This window comes from Uloborus diversus, chromosome 7, assembly GCF_026930045.1.
Source record: "Uloborus diversus isolate 005 chromosome 7, Udiv.v.3.1, whole genome shotgun sequence".
Taxonomy (NCBI): Eukaryota; Metazoa; Arthropoda; class Arachnida; order Araneae; family Uloboridae; genus Uloborus; species Uloborus diversus.
This window is the reverse complement of record NC_072737.1, coordinates 40,531,663-40,554,115: the sequence shown is the minus strand read 5'-3', so window position 1 is coordinate 40,554,115 and position 22,453 is coordinate 40,531,663. Positions and strand designations below refer to the sequence as shown.

Sequence of the window (22,453 nt, the reverse complement as noted above, 5' to 3'; positions counted from 1 at the left end):
AAACCAAGCCATACTTTAAGTACAAACAACTTCGATTTCCCATACCCAAACATATGTCACTATACCATTAAAATAACAAAATATAGTAAAACTAAAAAAAAAAGACTGAATAGTATTAAATGTTTTGAAGTTAGCTTAAGTTTCATAATTTTACGTTTCCATTAAACTTATTATTATTACTATTAAACTTATATTACAAAAGAATTATAATATTACGATATTTTTAAAAATACTTAATATTGATTTTGAAAAAGAAAAAAAAATCACTTTCGTAGCGTTAACAAAGATGAGTCGTTTTCCTTACCAATTCACTGAAATTTCAAATTTTAATAAAAGAAACAAAGGGCTTTGAAATTAAGAAGAGAGAGAGAATAGAGAAAAAAGGAGAGAAAACAAAAACTTCTATTTTTTAAAAACTTGCTGAAAAAAAATTAAAAATAAAGCACCTTTTGCAACAGGCCACTGAAAACAAGCCCTTTCAAGGACAAGTTGGAGCCTTATCTAATACTAGTAGCATCTGCACTGCTTTGTCCGTAGTAGAAAATTAAAAGGTCTTTTGGTTCGCCTGTATATTTACAAATAATGTATGATGAATTTCTCGCCAATTGGCTTGCCCATGTTATGGTTCCATGTTATGATAAATTGGTAATTAACTCTTCCATCTTATGATTATTTTGCTTGGGAAAATGTTCTTAAAATTGGAATAGAAAAAGAACAAAATCGAATTTTTGAAAACTCGCTTTGAGGTGCACACCCTTATGCTACAAACAAATTCTGTGCCAAATTTCATAAAAATCGGCAGAACGGTATAGGCGCTATGTGTGTCAGAGAGATCATGACAGACAGAGAGAGATCCAGACAGAGAGGCTCTCAGCTTTACTATTAGTAAAGATAACAAGGGTAAATTGAGACTTGCTCTATACTAAAAGAGTAAACAAAGAATTTAATTCTTAATTGTCATAAGACATCTTACAATGTCAAAGGACTCTTTCTATTTCCTCTTTTATTATAGAGAAAGTCTCAATTTACCTTATTTTAAAAAAAAATGACTGAATGAATTCCTTTGATTGAAAGACACTGCTATTATGATTGTGGAAAAAAATGTTCATACAGATTTGATTTTCCTAAGTTGTTCCTAATAACAGGAGGCCCAACTTCTAACAGCAATTGGATAATTAAATAGCAGTTACTGCACTTAATAGATAACTAAACAGATTTTCACTGATGGTTGGAGAGTCAGGTTTATTGGGATGAAAGAAAGAAAACATTAAAAGTTCATACACTCATCATTTTACATGTAATCAAAACCTGTCACACAAACTTTAAACATACATGAAAGCAGACTTGTCATTTAAACAATGGGGAGGGGGGGGGGATTTTGAAAACAAATGAAAACATGCATTCAGCATGCATTGTGATGAAGTTTTTTTTCCCTATAAAATGCATCAAGAAAAAAACCTTTGCCTCCTTCCCAACCCCCACCGGAAAACTTCGACATGATGGTGCTGCACGAAAGTGAAGTAATGGGGAAGATAAATAAAATTAAATTTAAACTTCTAGTGCATTACTAAAAGAACAGACAAAACTGAAAATGAGGCATTTTCAAATACAGTAAAATCCCTCTAATGTGGACACTAACAGGACAAATTTTTTGTCCGGCATAGAGAGGTGTCCGCAGGACAGGGGTTTAATAATGTTCTTTGCATTGGAACCGGAGAATTAAAAATTGTCCGCATAAGAGTAGTGTCCGCCTTTGAGGAGTGTCCGTTAGAAGAGGTTTTACTGTATAAGTGGAATGGTCACATCGGAACATTTAATATTTTACAAGATGAAATGAAACATTTTAAAGACTCCTTTAAAAGTATTTACAAAACTAGGCGTTATGACAAAAGAGCTTTTAAATAAAAATATTGACTTTGTACATTGCGGACACAAAAGATGTCATCATATACCTCAATACTCTAGAAAATAAAAACTATTGCTTTTTACAATTCATCTACTGTCACGTCATCCAGGCAGGTCTATAACAAGTGATTGTGTTGCAATTTACAATATGTGATGCTGAAAGAGAAAAAAATATTTGTTATTTTAACTCAAGCATTAGTTAATCAAATTGAAAAGTGCATCAAAAGAGTTTAGTATCTAAGCAATGCCATGGCAACAGATGCATCTTTTTTTTCACAAAATCTTTGTTTTATACCATGAACTTTTGAAGAACACAGACTCTACTTTTATATAGTGCAGAAAAATTTTGAAGATTTCCAGAAAACAATATTTAAATAATGTTTGCTCAGTAATGGATAGATTACATAAGATACTTCTGCTACTGACTACCAAACAACACGACCTTGGAGGCCACAGATCTGGACGAAATTCTAGATTTAGGTCAGTTTGCACTGGATATGAACCGAGGTAAAGCAGTTTCACCTCATAAGCCCTAGTTTTTCCCGTTTTTTACTAAATTTCTTTTTTTTTATCAATCTGAATGAAAGTATACTTCAATATGCCAAAACAAAAGTCGAAAATAATTTGTAGCAGTGTATAATATTCCATGGATACTTTTTTATTATTGCGCAATGTGCCCATAGAGGCAATAAAAAATCATATTTATACTAAAAATAATTTTGTACTTTTGTTCAATAGATTTTGTATTGCGTACTCTTGAGAAGAAAAAAAGGAATTATTGTTAACCTAAAGTGGTTGATAAAAGATTGCTGCACAATTACAGCTAAATGCTTATTTATGTATAAGGACGTGTCATCGAAAAAACATTTATAAAAAAAAGCTGAACTGTGTTTTTAACAAGTTTGGGATTCCAAAATTGGGGTCCCATACTGAATTTTATCACTGAAATATTCAAACCTCAGAATACATTTCAGGGATGTAAACTAAAATACTATGACCTTTCCTTTCAAAAGCCAAAAAAAAAAAAAAAAAAAAAAAAAATGCTAGAAGCGTCTCACACTCTTTGGGATGTTTTTTTTAACACTTTTACAATCACAAATTATACTCACCTCACCACATCATACACTAATGTACATGCAATCAAAAAGTAATAGAAATAAGCGGTTATTAGTCTTATTTTGAAAGACAAAAAAGTTTCATTTGGCTACTTTCTCGTCTGACTCATAATTAAAACTCTTGATTGATGTGAAGAAAACATTTGTTAATGTGTAATTGTTTATTTCTTATGTTATATTAGTTCATATTATTTAACGGTTTGTATATTATTGGCGGGTTATTTTACTTTTAATGGCTGAATTCCATTATTTAGAGGATAATTTTTCATTTTAATAAAACTTTTAGTTCTGTTTCAAGGCTTGCTTTGCTTTTGTATTTAATGTATCTCCAAAACAGTAGTAAAGAAGTTATTTTAAAACATAATTAATTTTGCCTTTGTAAAAAATTGTCTTTTTCCCCTGTTCTTTTTACAGATTTTTTGAAATCTACTACAGGAAATATAACACATTTTTATATGCTAATTTTTTTTTTCTTTTGCATACATTTATATGTATACATTTGATTTATTAAAAATGGCGCCCAGATTGTTTGTCTTTACACACAGAAATTTATCCTATGCCACATCATGACCCCTAAATTTAAATTCTTATTTCTAACATTGCAATTCACATTTTATTACTCTATACACATCAGATAAATTCTACATTTAAAACCATACCTATTGTATTTCCTAACTTTGTATTGAATCCACAATAGCAGTACCACGTATCATCATCAACAACAAGCTTTTTATGCCAAAGAACTTGCTTCCTAACAAGAGGCATTCGCTTCCCGAAAAGAATTCTACTTCTGTGTTCGAAAAAGGATTTTGGACAGTTTGTAGTAAACACAGTCTTTTTACAGTCTGAACAATCAAATTGTTTGCTGCAATACAAAGAAGAGATGAAAAGTGTTAATGCAGTTTTGCAAATAAAACAAAAATCAACATAATTTCAGAATTGTCATTTAAAACCTTTGCTCTAAATTGTCATTTTAAACATAAATGGTACTTATACAGGATATCTGCTACATTTCGTGTTTTGAAATCTATTACTTTTTATGATTTTCCATGACTCTTGCTCATAACTTTCCATGACTCATTGGCTGCATTTTTCCAGAAAAAACATTAATTTTTCACAAGAATATCTAAATTAGTGTTTTGGGAGAGTTAAATTGTAATCATCTGACCTATGCTTTGGACATATGTTTCTAAAAATTCAAATTAAAGTGAAATGTAACTAGTTCAGCTACTATAACTGAAAAACAATTTATGCAACAATGACTAGTGGTACACATGGAATAATTAAGAGTTTTTAACTGAATTATTTTGCTACCAAGAACATACATTTATAAATCTAACTTTTTTGAAAATATATTTCGGATTCCAATAAATCATACAAAATTTTACAAACATTAAGAATTTACATGTATATAATTTTTTTTTAGTTTTTTTCAAAAAAATATGATGTTATGTGCATTAATTTTTCAATCACTAAAAATACTGAAAAAAGTTTTAATTGCAAATTGATTTTTCCAAGTAAAAGATGTTTCAAACATGCAGCAATAATGATGTAAAACTACTAGTAAACAGCTACACATTTAAGCTTGATTCTTATTTATTTTTTCTTTCTTTTGAGGTTTTTAAAATAAATATTTCATTTTATAAATAAATAATGAATCTTTTCTTTTTTTTTTTTTAAAAAAAAAGCTAGTAGGTTTCTAAAAATCCTATGACCAGCAATAATTTAGTAATACAGAGCAATAATAGCATTAATACGGAAAAAGTAAGGAAAAAGCAAACAAAAAAAAGTTACGAACAATTTGAGCAAATTAATCAAAAACACTAGAAAGTAATACTTACGCAAAATGTGATAAATCAACAATTTCATCACATTCAATACATTTAAACTTCGAGCTTTCAGTGTCTAGAAGTTCCATGGCAGTGGAGGAACTTCCAATCAAATTTTCTTCAGAAGTTTCATTACTAACAAAACCATCAGAAGTAACAAGCCTATTTATTAGAGCTTTCTTTTTATGTGCCCTACTATAAGTATGTATTGGTATTTCCCCAAACCCTTCAATAGACGCAAATTTTCTTTTTGCAGGTTTCTTTGAGCTTTTTGGCGACTTCCTAAAATGGCAAAAATATTCACTGTTAAATATTGGCTTAAACAATATAGGATAAATTTCAGCAAAGAACCCAGTATGCTGGAATATCATTATTCAATAACATCACTCATGATATTGTTACAAATTCTGTAAATAGTAATTATTGTAGTAACGTAACCTGTAAATAATTTCCCGTAATGAATATACAACCCCTTAACATATGGCTAAAGTATACAACCCCCTATTCTTTTTATTTTCATTGATAAAATTTGATAACGGTCTACGCATTTCTCGAAGCAGAAAGAATGTTGCGGAAAATTCTTGGATGTTTATAAAAGCCGTTAGCGATGGATAAACGGAGAGTTTCGATGGAGATTTCGAACTGAGTGCATTTTTGCTCTGTTTATTGCGAGGCAGTTCGCTGTGTTGTTTTCGTATTTGGAAGTAAATACGTGTGTAAACGTTGAGTTTACGGTGTTGTGTGATAATTGCTTAATTGCTGATGAATAATTTAGCAGTTGTTGAAGATATTTCCTGTACATAGTGTAAATAAATTTCCTGTGTTTTTATCAAGAACTGCGTCTTCATTTCAAGAAAGTGGAAGTCGCACCGAATCCGTTACAATTTGGCGCCCAACGTGGGGCTACTTCAGGACTTTCTTGCAGTAAGTGTGACTTTGGACATTTTTTTTCATAAAGACTTTTTAAATTTGGACTTTGTTTTTATGGTGATTACTCGCGCAATGGATGAACAATTAAAACAACTTCTTGACGCAATCACCTCTGTAAAAAATGATATGGCAGCTAATCAAGGACAATTAAAAAATGATATGGCGGCTAATCAAAACCAATTGAAAAGTGATTTAACGGTGCTGAAAAATGACCTAGTTTCTAACCAAGAGGAAATTAAAAACGATCTTACTTCGGTAAAGACTGTGATGGAAAATAAATTTAATGAGATAGAGCATTGAGTTGATGCTATTGAAGGAAAGTTTGAGGCAGTTGAAGGCCGATTCATCGCAGTGGAAAATAAAATCGAAGAGAAATTTGAAGAAAAATTAAGTTTTGTTGAAGGCCGATGCAATGCTGTAGAAAATAAACTGGAAGAAGAAGATAGAAAATTTCATCAACTTAAAGAAGACATCTTTAAAGACCTGGAAAGGAGATTGGCGACCGCGGAAAGCAGCTCTGTACAGTTTAGCGCTCCCACATCGGTTGCTCGACCGTCCATTAAACTTGCCACATTTGATGGGAAAACTTCGTGGCAGGTTTACAAAACTCAGTTCATGATAGTGGCGGAAGCGAACGGATGGGACTCTGCTACCAAGGCCTGCCATCTTGCAGCATCCCTGAGAGGTGACGCAGCGGACATTCTTCAGACCCTTCCGGACAGCCAGCGCCTGGATTTCGCCGCCCTCACAGCTGCGTTGGAGCTTCGCTTCGGTGAGAAGTGCCAGAAAGATTTCAGCCGACTCCAGTTGAAGTCCCGTTTCCAGAAAACCGGGGAATCCCTGCAAGAGCTAGCGGCGGACATCGAGAGACTGTCTCATCTTGCTTTTTGCGACTGTCCTGCGGATGTTCGAGACAACCTGGCACTCAACTACTACATCGACGGGGTTCGAGATCCGGAAATCCAGAAAGCTCTACGGGTGGCGGATGTCAAAGACCTGAATTCTGCTGTTGTGTATGCGATGAGATACGAGGCCGCCCAAGAAGCAACCCGTGTGGATCGCCATCTAATCCGGACTCAGGAAGCTGATGAGTCTGATTCCAGGTCGTCCCACCTCGCTGAACTTGAGAGACAACTCGGTGATTTGACAAGACATCTGAGCAGCATAACAGCCCAAAGGAAACAAGAGCAGAAGTGCTGGAAACGCGGTAGCGAAGGACACCTGCGAAGGAGTTGTCTGGCTCGCCAAGCTAAGCGAGGGAAGGAAATCACCACCACCAGAGCTCTGCAGATTTCCTCTTCTAGTAGTGGCAGTGATGGACTTTTCATTTACGCACATGTAAATAGGAACCCCTGCAGACTGATTGTCGACATTGGAGCCAATGTGACAATCATTAGGACAGATGTGGCTCGTGAATTTGGATTGAAACTGCTGCCATGCGTAAGTCTCCAGACTGACAGGTGACAAAATCGAGATTGACGGTAAAGTGGACTTGGAAATAGTGTTTGGGAATGCCACCTACCATCATACGGCATTCGTCGCTAATATCACGGACCCCTTCATTCTCGGATTGGACTTTTTGAAGAAATATGACTTCACTCTCGACTTCAAGACTAATGAGCTGCACTCGATGAGAGAAGACATAGCCGTTTTCCCTGCAGAAAGTGATGTAAAATCCGCTCATCAAATAATAGCTCAAACAGATTTATCGATTCCCTCAAGGTCAGAATCATTAATACCTGGCTCCCTTGAAGAAAGCAATAGTTTTCGATTTGGACTCATTGAATACCCCAACTTAAGCAATAACCCAAAAGGAGTGCTGGTGGCATCTACGCTTGTGGACCTTTCCAAGGATGTAATTCCTGTGAGAGTCGCCAACGTGAGTGAAAGGCCAAGGAATATCCGGAAAGGCGAAGTGTTAGCAACTTGTACTCCCGTAAACTGCATCATTAGAAGAATCAATTCCCCCGAGACTGTGTCTTCTGAGTCCTTGACATCGAAGTTAATTGGGAGTGCACCCTTACCGAAGGATCAAAGAACTGCTGCGGAACAATTGGTGGACGACTTCAAGTATCTGTTTTCATCTACATCGGAGGATGTGGGCCGGACGAATTTAACGCAGCATAGGATCTACACTGGAGAACACCCCCCTGTTAAACAGCATCCAAGACGACTACCGTTCGCCAAGAAGGAAGAGGTTGAGACCCTCCTGAAAGAGATGAAGGAGAATGATGTAATCGAACCCTCATCCAGTCCTTGGGCCTCTCCCATCGTCCTGGTCCGAAAGAAAGATGGCTCCACCAGATTTTGTGTCGATTACCGACGACTGAATGAAATCACCAAGAAAGACAGTTACCCTCTTCCACGGATAGACGACACCTTAGACACTCTTTCCGGACACAAGTGGTTTTCGACCCTGGACTTAACGAGCGGCTACTGGCAGGTTGAGATACACCCTGATGACCGAGAGAAGACAGCGTTTACAACTGGACAAGGCTTATGGCAGTTTAAAGTGATGCCCTTCGGCCTCTGCAATGCACCAGCTACGTTCGAGCGTCTTATGGAGACAGTGTTAAGAGGACTTTCCTACGAATCCTGTCTGGTCTACTTAGACGATATCATCATCGTGGGACGCAGTTTCGAAGAACATCTGGCAAATCTTAGGAAGGTGCTGCAAAAGCTTAAGGAAGCCAATTTGAAGTTAAGCCCGTCCAAATGTAATTTGTTCCGCCGGGAAGTGAACTACCTTGGTCACATCATCTCTTCTGAAGGTGTACAAACCGATCCAGAGAAGGTATCTGCGGTCAGGAGTTGGAGTCGTCCCGAAAACATCCATCAGTTGCGAAGTTTCCTGGGGCTCTGCACGTACTACAGGAAGTTTGTGAAGGGTTTTTCCAACATTGCACGACCTTTGCATAAGCTGACGGAGAGCAAGCAAAAGTTTGAATGGTCCAAAGAATGCGAAGATGCATTTCTACGACTGAAGGAGGCTTTAACATCAACGCCTATCCTCGCCTATCCTCAGCCTGAAAAATCCTTCATCCTGGACACTGATGCGAGCAACGAGGGCATCGGAGCTGTTTTATCCCAAGAAATTGACGGAAATGAACATGTCATCGCTTACTGGAGCAAATGCTTATCAAAGTCGGAGCGAAATTACTGCGTCACCAGAAAGGAGTTACTGGCCATAGTGAAAGCTGTAGAACACTTCCATCATTACCTCTACGGCCGAAAATTTCTGCTTCGGACAGATCATGCCTCATTAACTTGGCTTTTGAACTTCAAAAATCCGGAAGGCCAGATAGCCAGATGGATACAGCGGCTCCAGGAATATGACATGGAGATCAAGCATCGAAAAGGGTTATCTCACGGTAATGCTGACGCTTTATCAAGAAGACCCTGTCCTGAGAACTGCCACTATTGTTCCCGAATCGAGAAACAGTATGGAACGACTAGCCCTACTGCCTATCAGGTGACAGTGACTCCAACATCATCAGAACCTGATCCATGGAGTGATGACCAAGTTCGAAAAGATCAACTTGAAGACCCCGACATAAAACCAATTTTAGAGTTCATGGAAAGTGACAGTCGACGCCCTAGCTGGCAGGACGTTTCCATCTTCAGTCCTGCAACAAAAAGATACTGGGCTTTATGGAACTCACTCCGTTTACGGAACGGCGTGCTACACCGGAAATGGGAATCTGACGACGGCAAGACATCTAGGTGGCAGTTACTACTTCCTCGATCCAGGATTTCAGATGTTCTGAAAGAAATACATAGTAGTGCGACTGGAGGACATTTTGGTGTCTTGAAAACTCTCAATAAAGTTCGGGAGCGCTTCTTCTGGAGCAAGGCGAAGGATGATGACGTGGAGAAGTGGTGCCATTCTTGTGACGCCTGTGCTGCTCGTAAAGGACCGAAGAAGAGAAGCAGAGGGAAGCTACATCTGTACAACGTTGGAGCTCCTTTCGAACGAATTGGGATCGACATCCTGGGTCCTCTACCAAGAACTGCTGATGGGAACAAATACATTCTTGTTTCCATCGACTACTTCACCAAATGGCCGGAAGCATATCCCATTCCAGATCAAGAGGCTACCACCGTAGCAGAGACTCTAGTCCAACATTGGATCTCGAGATACGGAACACCTCTGCAGATTCATTCCGATCAAGGGAGGAATTTCATCTCTGCTATGTTTAAGGGCCTATGTCAAATTTTCGGAATTGAGAAAACTAGGACAACACCACTACACCCACAATCGGACGGCATGGTGGAGAGATTTAACCGCACCATCCTGAATAATCTCTCGCTTATGGTCTCCAGAAATCAACAGGATTGGGACAAGAAGCTACCTTTGTTCCTGCTGGCCTACCACAGTGCTGTCCACGAGACTACCGGATATGCCCCATCTCAGATGCTCTTCGGACGAGAGCTTCGGCTACCTTGTGATCTCGTCTTCGGTCGTCCTCCGGATGCGCCTTCATCGCCTGAGGAGTACATCCAGGATCTCCAGGCCCGGTTGGAAGACGTTCATAATTTCGCACGAGAGCGAATCAACATCGCGGCGGAGAAGATGAAGACCCGATACGACACAAGGTCTACTGGACATGAATTCAACGAAGGCGACAAGGTTTGGTTATGGAATCCCATCTGACGGAAAGGTCTGTCACCCAAATTGCAGTCGCATTGGGATGGACCCTACAAAGTCCTTAACCGACTAAATGACGTCCTAGTGAGGATCCAAAAATCACCTAATGCAAAACCTAGGGTTGTACATTATGATCGGTTAGCCCCATACTATGGCCATAGTTCATAAGTATTACGTAAACAACCATGGTTGATAACATAAAAGTTGTAGATAATTCTTTTGCTTTTAATGTTTAGTAATATTTCTTGTTATTATTGTGTTTCCTATGTATCTGTTAGTTATTAATTAATGTGAATATTTGTAAACTTTTGATAGAAGTTCGACACCCTTTCTGGGGATTGTACTGCCCGGGACGTGCAGTCCTTAGGAAGGGGGCAATGTTACAAATTCTGTAAATAGTAATTATTGTAGTAACGTCACCTGTAAATAATTTCCCGTAATGAATATACAACCCCTTAACATATGGCTAAAGTATACAACACCCTATTCTTTTTATTTTCATTGATAAAATTTGATAACGGTCTACGCATTTCTCGAAGCAGAAAGAATGTTGTGGAAAATTCTTGGATGTTTATAAAAGCCGTTAGCGATGGATAAACGGAGAGTTTCGATGGAGATTTCGAACTGAGTGCATTTTTGCTCTGTTTATTGCGAGGCAGTTCGCTGTGTTGTTTTCGTATTTGGAAGTAAATACGTGTGTAAACGTTGAGTTTACGGTGTTGTGTGATAATTGCTTAATTGCTGATGAATAATTTAGCAGTTGTTGAAGATCTTTCCTGTACATAGTGTAAATAAATTTCCTGTGTTTTTATCAAGAACTGTGTCTTCATTTCAAGAAAGTGGAAGTCGCACCGAATCCGTTACAATATTGTGCTACAAATTCAGTTATGAGGATAATCAGATATTGTTTCTCCATCAGTTTTAACCTATTAAAAAACTACCCGAATTGAGCAGCAACACTCAATGATTCAATAGGGATAAATTTTCTCAGTTCGCCCCAAAGCAGAATACTTGACGATGTTCTGCAACGTAAAATCATTTGACCAAAATTGTTCAGCAAGTACTTCAAGCATTGTATGCACAAGCAACCAACGTGATCTTTTCCACAAATCGGGAGCGTTTCATACAGGAGTTTATTTTTATTTTATTTATTTATTTTTTTTTTTCACTTTTTAAAACTTTACTGCTGCTGTGCGTCTCTGTGGAACCTAAACCGATTGAGATTCTCCAAAAATGTTTTACATGCTTCCTAAAATGCATAAAAAGAGCAAAGATACAAAATTTTCTAAAAATTCTTCTAAGAAATTAAAATAATGTTTAAAAAAAATAATAAATTACTTAAATAATAAGTAAAATGAGTCGAGTTAGGGTAGCAAACAATAAAACACTTAAAAACTTTCTTTTCTGGATACAAAAGGATTGAAATCTCAAACAAGACACGTAATTTTCGGCGATAGACGTTGGAATGTATAAAAAAAAAGGTTTATGGAGGAAACTGCAGTGGATGAGGGTCGATTGAGGGAAAAACCAAAAGCGTTAGAAAAATCAGAATCTTTTCAGATTTAAAATATGAAATTTCTGCAGAAGCTTTGCGCAAATTCTGTAGATTTCTTTAAGTTCAAAGTAAATCTTAAGTTCCTGCAGATGACTTATCGAATTCAACATTTTTTGCGAGTTTTCCGCCGAATTATTGTAATTTCCAAGAATTTTAGATTTAATGGTATTTTAAAGATATCTGCAGACTTTTTGAAGAATTTTATCTTGAGTTGGAAGATATTTGCAGAAAAACTGCAGTTTCTGTAGAATTTCTGCAGAAAATTTGTCTGAGTTTTTTCTCTCACATTTGAGTAGCATTGTTCTGCAGTTCAGGCATCAGTTCTGCGACGTGCGTCGCAAATTTAGTAGTATTCTGCTTTGGGGTCAGTTCGCAGAGATTATTTGCCTACAATATCTATTTTATTACACAAAACATTTCACTTCAATGAAAATGAATGATAATTTGCACAATATTTGAACTTTTTTAGAAGAATGTGTACAGCTAAAAATTAAAATAACTTTTCCTAAAAAAAGGGGGTGTGAGCATAGGCGGATTTAGAACTGAGTTCCTGGGGGGGGGGGGGCACCATTTTTTTTTTTTTTAGCATTATCAGTTGTATTGATTTGATTACAACTGGCTGGATTTAGACTTTGCGTGCCCCTAAGCTATTTCAGTGTTTGGGTCTCTTTAGTGGTCTGGTCAACTTTTCTATCGGTGACAAAAAAAAAGGCCATTTTTTAAAGCCCCCCCCCCTCCCCATCCATTATACATAAGGTCTAAGGTGGAAAATGCAGTCCCTTTTATGTAGCGGATAAAATATCTGCAATTTTAGGGTGTCCAGGGGTTCCTCCCCCGGAGGAATTTTTGTAAAATAGATATAAAATTCTGCATTTTGAAGCCATAGAAGGGGTAATTGGAACTACTAAAATCTCGGAGACAAATAGCAAAACACTCTTTTGCAAATTACGATAATACACAGTAAAAATTGTTTTCGGGTTTACAAATCAATTACAGCAGTTCTCAGAGAGAAAAAGCGAGAAAGGATAGAAGATTATGCATTGTTATTTGCTTACTTTGGCTGTCGGTTCAATTCAATCAGTTTCTGATCACGCCTCCAACCCACCGACAAATACAACAATGAATTAAATACAAAATGATCAATAGTAAAAAAATGCTTTAAAAGAAATGGTGTATAGATTTAGAAAATAGGCCCATTTGGACAATTCATAATTTATACACTTGATAAGAAATAAAGTTGAAGCATACTTTGCTTAGGAATTTCAAAGACTCATCTAATCCGTTTCAAGGACTTGAGAACAGTTAAAATTATTTAAGGCACTTAAATTGGCCTTTCCAGTCTCTGAAATTTAGTACTTGATTGTACTGTTTTACAGTATTGTTCTAACTTTGTAAGAAACAACTATTTTAAGTTTGGGGCCTCGGTGGCAGAGCGGTATTGCTCAGCAACTGTTTGCATGCAGACAGGTACGGGTTCGATTCCCCCCTACTGCCCTGGGTGTTCTTCTGGTTTCCTTGTATTGTAATAAATCTGAATTGTGCTATCTGTCAAATGTGTCTGAGCAAAAGTCGGACTTCCAAATAAAATGGGGCTCAGTCAAACGGAAGCCGCTCATATTAGCCTAAAAAGTGGATTAATGCCTTTATTATTCATTACATCAGGTGCTCCAAGGGCCATCATGAACAACAACATTTTAAGTTTAAAAGAAAAAAAAATCTATTGATTTCTCATTACAACAACTTTTTATTTTCAATTACAAGTAGTGCAAAAAACGAAAAAAAAATAGAGGTAGTGTTTTCTTTTTCCTTCTGGGCTGAAGAGATTAACAATATGCAGAAGAAGTAAGATAAACACAAGTAATACAAAATAATTTCCAAAATTACTGCATTCGGGATTAAATAAACAGCAATATATGAAACATGCGAGTCACAAAAATTTATCTCAAGTAATATGCTACAGAAACGTGAGAACCATGATTTTTATATTTTTGATGCAGGATGTGGCAAGGAGCTAAACTTGGCACATTTCGGCATTTCTTCCGCCCCCCCCCTCATTTGTTATAAATTTTTCAATTTATGGTTTGTATCCACACTTTTCCAAATTTTCAAGCACTTTAAAATGGAATTTATTTTTTCAAGTACTTTTCTTCAAAGAACAAATTATGAAATTTTCCGGAGTTGGGGGGGGCCTTCAACAAAGCGGGTGCCCTCAACTATAGCTTGTTTAGTTTATAGGTAAATCCAGTTTCTTTTTAAATCTTTGTTTTAGTTTCCAATTTGTTGAAACAGTCGTTGATTATTTTAAGTATAGCGGCTGATTACTTATATACATGCTCTAATGGTTTTCAATTCAAAGTAGTCGTTTTCAACACATTTCAACCCAGTAACAGCTTTACTCTTTGTAATACAGTGTACGGTGCCCCCCCCCCCCCCCCCATCAGAAAAGGACAGTCGCTATTCTATTCATTTTCACTTCTAAACTTTTCAAAAAAAATAAAAAAAAATCATGATTTTTTCTTTTCACATTTTTGAAGGCGTGTAGTTACCATGTATAATGTTCTCCCAAGACTGGGGGGGCATTGACCCCCCTCGCCCCCCATAAATCCGCCCATGGGTGTGAGAGAAGGGGGGAGGGGGAAAAGGAGGCTACATTTTTAAGGACATGCATCTTAATTATTTTTCTGAAAAACTTGCATCTTTTTTAGGACATTAGATATAAATTTTACAACAAATATAGTTTATTCAACAATTCTGAATCCTTAACTCTTTTCGAGTTAACCTTCAAAACATAAAACCAAGGTTTGCAAAATTTAAAATAATAATAAATTTTAAAAATTGGATTTTTTAAATTTTTTTAGACAGACTTCTAAAATTTTAGTTATTAATTATGTTGCATTGATAAACACGCACGATGTTCTTAAAATAAATTAAAGAACATATTTTAAACTATTTTCATGGCATTAATTATTTTAAAAGTTGACAGACATAAACCAATTTGTATTTGCATGACTCAAATCATTTATTGTTTAGAACACCAGAAATAACAGTATACTGTGACTATAGAAAAAAATGTGTTAGTTTAATAAGAATTTTCTTTCACTTTTGAAAGTTGAAATAAGCCAAAGAACAGGGTCATAGACAGTGCAAGGACCGTCTATGACTCTGTTACTTGTTATGTGTCATTTGAAGAAAAAAGAGGGTGACGAATCCTTCTCCGAAATTCAAGGATACATCCTTTTAATATTTCCTTCTTTAAACCTCCCCCCAAAAAATAAATAAATGAAGACTGACAAAGCAAAACTCTTCACTTTATTAATCTTCCTTCACTTGACCGTATTACATAGCTTCTTTCAGTCAGACCCCCCTCCCCCCTCGACACATGCATAAAAACTTCAGTTGCCAATTATGGCAACAGGAGAAGGAGATGAGCAGTGATACATTGGAAATGGTGTAAAAAGACTCTTCCTGACTACCAAGTTAGGTTTGCTGCAACTATTGAACAATTTATATTCAGTAAATTACCTACCAATTAGCCAGGGCTAAAGCAGAAATACGTGAAATACAACGCCAGCTCAGTCATTTCCAGCCGAGGACTGCAGTTTCGTGCTTATTAGCACTCATCAGCCCGGCATAGGAAAGTGACTGTGACTGAGCTGGCGGTGTATTTCACGTATTTCTGCTTTAGCCCTAGCTAATGGGCGGTAATTTACTGAATACACCTTGCCTCGCGTTCAATCTTCGGGTTGAACCGAACCATTGCTTCGGTCACTCGTCTGGTCTGCTACTTCTATATTAGCTACGAGTTTGTTTCACACTCTTGGCTTCCTTAAGAGATTTTCCATCTCCAGCTCAGTCACTTTCCTATGCCGGGCTGATGAGTGCTAATAAGCACGAAACTGCAGTCCTCGGCTGGAAATGACTGAGCTGGAGGTGTATTTCACGTATTTCTGCTTTAGCCCTGGCTAATGGGCGGTAATTTACTGAATATACCTTGCCTCGCGTTCAATCTTCGAGTTGAACCGAACCATTGCTTCGGTCACTTATCTGGTCTGCTAATTCTATATTAGCTACCAGTTTGTTTCGCACTCTTGGCTTCCTTAAGAGGTTTTCCATCTCCAGCGCAGTCACTTTCCTATGCCGGGCTGATGAGTGCTAATAAGCACGAAACTGCAGTCCTTGGCTGGAAATGACTGAGCTGGCGGTGTATTTCACGTATTGAACAATTATTTAATAGTTCAGGCCAAAAGAACTGAACTGTACCTAAGCAAAGTTTATAATATTTTATCCTTCAGATAATTATTATTTGAAGAAAAAAAAAAAAAAAAAAAAAAACTTACTGTAATTTTGCAGAACTTTTACCAGCAGCTTTTAGCACTGGATTTCTTTTTTTACCCTCTGCTTTGATAACAGGCTTAGCAATAAAATCACTCATGCTGGAATCATCTTTCCTATTAACATAAAATAGATAATAAGCAATCAAAGTAAATCTTGATTGAAATTAACTACAACATTTAAGGAACACAATCTTACAGCTTTGACTTGGATGAGCTTTCTGAAACACCTGTTTCTTCTTTTAATTTCCTTAATTGAATAATAGGTTTTCTTTTTAAAGTGCTTGGTTCCTGTCTCCTGAAAATTTTAAGAATTTTCTTAGTTGTAATTTAGCTTTTTTTTTTTTGAAAATTCTTTGTGGATCTACTCTTTAAAAATTCTATATTAACTACTGTAAACAACCATCACTGATAGAAATGTGATGCATGTGGCAAAGTTTGTAAACTTTGACTTTCAATCTTTAAAAATTCTTTCATGAAACGTAACACACTTTAAATCAATTGAGCAATATAAAAAATCTTACTGTTTCAAATCTGAAGAGCTTAATACAGTATCTGTTGGTATTGAACACTCCTTTTTAATTGGTACCTCAACGGCGGGTGCTGCATTGATAATTTTCGGCCTCCAATTTTTCCTAAAAGAGCACAGAATTATTACATAGGCTATGAAATCTTCAAGTCAAAAAATTGAATAAACTGATTCAAAAACATATTTTTTACTGAACTCTGAAGTTATTAAATCAGTTTAAAAATTCTATATTAACTAAATGTATTTAGTTGTGGAGAATTACATTTTGAAAGAGGTTCAACGATTACATTTTTAAAGAGACATGCAAATCGCAGCCAGGGGAGCCACATAGTTAAATTTTTGGGAGGGCAGGAATTCTCAATTTACCGAATAGAACTCCAAATTTTGCTGAATGATGATAATTTTGCTAAACAAAACTCCAAATTTCCCTGAATGATGATAATTTTGCCAAATGAAACTTCACATTTTGCCAAATAGAACTTGCAAATTTTGCTGAATCGTCAGATAAAATTTGCCGAAGAAGGAAATTTTTGGGAGGTCACAGTGACCTCCTATCGCGGTCCCTCTGATTGTAAGCTACTCTATTTAAAAAAAATGAATAAATAGCATTAACACTGGAGGAAAAAATATGCAATGGCTATCATATGGACTACTCTAACAAGTGAAGAAAAATGATGTCACAAGATGCAAATGGAGCATCATATCTATGAAAGGCCACCTTATGAGAATTGTAGCTCAATTCAAAATGGTCATTCTGTGTAATTTTGTACCATTTGGGTTAACCTAACACCACTTCATATTTTTGAGTATAGCGCAGAGTAGAAGGCCCAATGCTGCACTCAGAAGAAAAGTTTATAATATTAGCTTTCTACATTTTGTTTTACAAAATAGGTGGCAACACTGTACACAGATTATTGTATAATTCAATAATTCTGTGGCAGTTACTTTTGAATGCTTATTTAAGTTGCTGAAATCTCACACTCTGTTACATTCTCTACAAATAGAAACCTTTTGATACTGTGAAATACAAATTGGGAATTTTTAAACAATTAGAAATTTTAGTTTCCTGGATCAAACTTGCAGTATTTTTATATTGTAACGGATCCAGTGCGACTTCCAACTTTCTTGAAAGGACAACACAGTTCTTGATTAAAAACACAGGAAATTTATTTACACTATGTACAGGAAAGAGCGCCAACAACTGCTAGACTAATCACCAGCAATTAAGCAAATATCACACAACACCGTAAACTCAACGGTTACACACGTATTTACTTCCAAATACGAAAAACAACACAGCGAAATGCCTCGCAATAAACAGAGCTAATACACTCTCAGTAAATTCTCAATCGAAACTAAACTTTTTATCATGCATAACGGCTTTTTATACACACCGAAAGAGATCTCTCAACTATTCCAGAAAATGCTACACCGTTCCACACTTTTTATTTCTTTTCATTCACAAATCTTATCAATGAAAAAATAGGGGACCATATACTTCAGCCGAATGTATAGGGGCTGTATTTTCACTACGGGAAACTATTTACAGGTTACGTTACTACAATAATTACCATTTGCAGAATTTGTAACATTGCCCCCTTCCTAAGGACTGCACGTCCCGGGTAGTACAATCCCCAGAAAGGGTGCCAAACTTCTATCACAAGTTCAAATACACACATTAATTAATAACCAATAATGCATAGGAAACACAATAATAACAAGAAATATTACAAAACATTAAAAGCAAAAAAATTATCTACAACTTTTATGTTATCAACCATGGTTGTTTACGTAAATACTCATGAGCTATGGCCATAGTAGGGCGCTAACTGATCATAATGTACAACCCTAGGTTTTGCATTAGGTGATTTTTGGATCCTCACTACGACGTCATTCAGTCGGTTAAGGACTTTATAGGGTCCATCCCAATGCGACTGCAATTTGGGTGAAAGACCTTTCTGTCGGATGGGATTCCATAACCAAACCTTGTCAGCAATTAAGCAAATATCACACAACACGGTAAACTCAATGGTTACACACGTATTTACTTCCAAATACGAAAAACAACACAGCAAAATGCCTCACAATAAACAGAGCTAATACACTCTCAGTACAAATTCTCAATCGAAACTAAACTTTTTATCATGCATAACGGCTTTTTATACACACCGAAAGAGATCTCTCAACTATTCCAGAAAATGCTACACCGTTCCATACTTTCTTATTTCTTTTCATTCACAAATCTTATCAATGAAAAAATAGGGGACCATATACTTCAGCCGAATGTATAGGGGCTGTATATTCATTACGGGAAACTATTTACAGGTTATGTTACCACAATAATTACTATTTACAGAATTTGTAACAATATGTTTATTTTTATTTTCTTTTTTTTAATCTATTTATTTTTTGTGTCACAATTTTTACATGGTTCAAAGTTACTCTAAGTGGCAAGACAACTTTGAACCAAAGTATTTTAATTGGTTTTTATAACTAGTGGCTCTTAATTTTGGATAATTCAAAAACACTTAAGGAGTTTTCTTCAGTTTTAGGCCAATGAATACAATAGCACTATTACGTTATGAGTGAGGTAGTTAAAATAGAGAAACTGTGGATCAAATTTAACCTGAATAATTTTACTCATTTTGAATGTGCTTAATATATTTTCAGGCATTGTCACAAATACCAATCCCAGCAATGTTACTCAAAAATAATGTTAAAGTCAAATTGGCACAGGGTACCAGAACAAACTTACAATATTTTGTAGTAAGTTACCGCCCTAAGCCAGGGCTAAGGCAGAAATACTTAAAACTTACTTTTAAGTATTTCTGTCTTAGCCCTGGCTTAGGGCGGTAACTTACTACAAAATACCATGCTTTGCCATCAAGGGAATTGAACCGCACCATTGCTGCGGTCACTCATCTGGTATGCTAATTCTACATTAGTTACCAGTTTGTTTGGCTCTCTTGGCTCCCTTAAGAGATTTTTCGCCGCCAGCTCACGTGATTCCTATTCCGGGCTGATGAGTGCTAAAAAGCACGAAACTGCAGTCCTCGGATGGAATAACTGAGCTGGTGGTGTATTTTAAGTAAACTTACAATATATTTATGTGTCAAAAACGAGATGGATACTTTCTGGTTTCTATACGAAAAAAAAACACTAAATATAGAAAAAGCAAAATAATACTTACAGATTAGGCTTTGACAAATGTTCAGCATTGCTGTTAGGTACTGACACTTCCTTTTCGATCTGTGACTGCACAGAAGATTCCAAAAGTGGAAGGTCTGGCTTGGAATCTTCCCTAAAAAGGGTCATTTTCTAATGTTATATTAGATCACTTAAAAGAAAACATATTGATGCACACACTCAAAAACAAAAACTACAAATACTTAAAATTAAATACTGAACTTACGGGTCAGAATCCAAGCAAATTTCGTCTACAGGTTTTGGGGATCCTTTCCCACTTTCTGATTGTGGCAAGGGTTCTATGATTGAAATCTCATCCTCACTGCTGTCATTACTAAAATGATTAATAGTTTTGACTAAGATTTTATTCACTTGCTTCTCAGAAAACATTAAAAAATTGAAAATTTAATCAAACATAATTCAATATTTGTAATAAAAAACAAAATACAGTCGAAACTCTTTAAATCGCCAACTTCAGTGATGGGGAGAAAGTTGGCGAGGGTGGCAGTTTAACGAGTTTTCCCCAATCCTTCCCAAATGAATGTTTTCAGTTTGAAATCATGTATTTTCTGTTGACGAATGAACTTTGAAAAAGAAAAGAAAAAAAAAATGGTTTTTGTGCAGTGTGTCACTGACAGTTCTTTGGCTACTTTCTTGACCCCCAGAATTTGAAAAATTATTTGAAATGAATTGATGGCTTGTGTATTAATTTTTATTCTAACATACCTAAGTTAGATTTTTTTCCCCGGGCATGTTTAGGATTGCTTTTGACATCTTTGGAGAACGAAGCAAAAGGGCACAGGGTTACAGAATTATGATACAAACTGTGGTTTGCTGGAGTCTGCATACAATGCCAACTACAAGCTAAGCCTCACCCCACCCTTCTCCACCCGACTGGAACAGATACAGGAGTAAAGAATGAACGTTCTCATAGCTGAGTAGTGAAATGTCAAAATGAAAAGGTTGAAAGAGCTGATAAGATCAAGTTAAAAATTCGTGGAGATGTTGGAAACAATGCATCTTGGGGACTGAGTGCATAAGGAGCCGGTTTAAACAGAAAAAGAAATAGGAAAGCTGGACACCTTTACCTGGTGTACCAAGTGACTAATGTAGGTGCATTTGTCTCAGGCTTATTGGCAGGTGTGCGTGACATTTCATGATATCCCTTTGTGCCTTGTCAAGGACATTCACTCTCCTAAATGGCTGATCTAAAAGTTTGAATTGTCTGACATAGTTTTTCAAGATGGTGGTTTAAACAGTAAATAATCATACCAAATACGCAGTTTCCGTGAGAAATCAGTGACCGTTGGCAGACACTGGGGCGGTTTAAGGAAGGAAACTAGTTTAAGAGGCCAAATTTTTTGTTTTACTTGAGTTTTTTTAACAGGAAAAAAAATCAGAATTTTTTTTTAACTTGGAGGATATTTTATTCATCTTTTGAAGTACACCTTGTAATTTTTAAAAGTCATTTCTACCAGAATTAGTGGAGTTAGAAGCTGCTGTTCATAGGCGGTCACCATCAGAGCTTGTTGCTGGTGGGCATTACCAAAGCCACAATTTTTGTCAGTAATCATTACAATTTTTCTCTCTCGTAAACAACATATTTCCAAAGAATGAACCCAATTGTGACCAAAATAGTTGAAAATTGCACGTTTTTGAGGAGTTTGATAACAATGTTATGTTTTTCTTCCATTTTTTCACATTTCTTGCATTAAATTTTTTTTTTCCCCTTAATAATATCATCAAAAATTTAGGTTCATCTAGAGTATAATTGAATAAAGAATATTCACACAAATTTTCAGAACGATTTGGTCAATAAATCTTTGTGCTAGAACACCCACCAGTTGAAAAAAGTTGTTTCGAGAAAAACATGTTTGAAAAAAAATGCTGCGAACATTTTCTCTGCAGTCACTTTAAGTGCTCATAGCATCAGAACTAATCGGAATCTTGCACTGAAAGTTTAGCACCATATTCTTGAATAGTTTAACTAACATTTTATGACATTAAAAAAAAGTGGATTTTTGACATGTCTAAACTGATTTTCCCTCTTAAGAAAGGAAATTGTATTGCATTTCTGTACAGAATTTTTTTTTCCACCGCCTTTTTTTGGTGAACTAAGAGGGTGGCGGTTTGTCGGGGGGCGATTTAACGAGGTTCAACTGTATCAGAAATAATTATTTGAAAAATTTAACTTACTCTTGAGATGCTGAAGAACCTTTATCAGATAGTTTTTGCACAGGAGACTGTTTAGTTTGCACTTTTACATCAGCTTCAATGATTGAAACATCAGGCTTAACATCATCCAAGTTTGTTTCTGAATCAACAACAGAAGCATCACTTTGTTTCAATTCATCACCATCCGTACCAGAAGAGGGTTTCTTTGAGACTGAAACATTGCTTAAACCAATCTTCCACCAGTTACTCA

The 22,453-nt window shown here is 36.1% G+C and overlaps 1 protein-coding gene across 1 annotated transcript; it reads right to left on the bottom strand.

Moving 5' to 3' along the window:
- Positions 1-4,857: 4,857 nt before the first annotated feature.
- Positions 4,858-20,157, bottom strand: LOC129226668 (uncharacterized). Its single transcript, XM_054861298.1, has 5 exons — positions 20,033-20,157; positions 16,838-16,948; positions 16,513-16,611; positions 16,320-16,430; positions 4,858-5,131 (listed from the first exon to the last, which is right to left on the bottom strand). Exons 1-5 carry the CDS (start codon positions 20,155-20,157, stop codon positions 4,858-4,860), a joined length of 720 nt encoding a protein of 239 aa, XP_054717273.1.
- Positions 20,158-22,453: the final 2,296 nt, after the last annotated feature.

Excerpts from the sequence above, each read along its gene's own strand:
- LOC129226668 (XM_054861298.1), bottom strand. The coding sequence starts at position 20,157 with ATGACCCTTTTTAGGGAAGATTCCAAGCCAGACCTTCCACTTTTGGAA. Across the intron at positions 16,949-20,032 it reads CATTTGTCAAAGCCTAATCT|GAAAAATTGGAGGCCGAAAA; the intron begins GTAAGTATTATT and ends GTGCTCTTTTAG. Across the intron at positions 16,612-16,837 it reads AGCTCTTCAGATTTGAAACA|GAGACAGGAACCAAGCACTT; the intron begins GTAAGATTTTTT and ends TAAAATTTTCAG.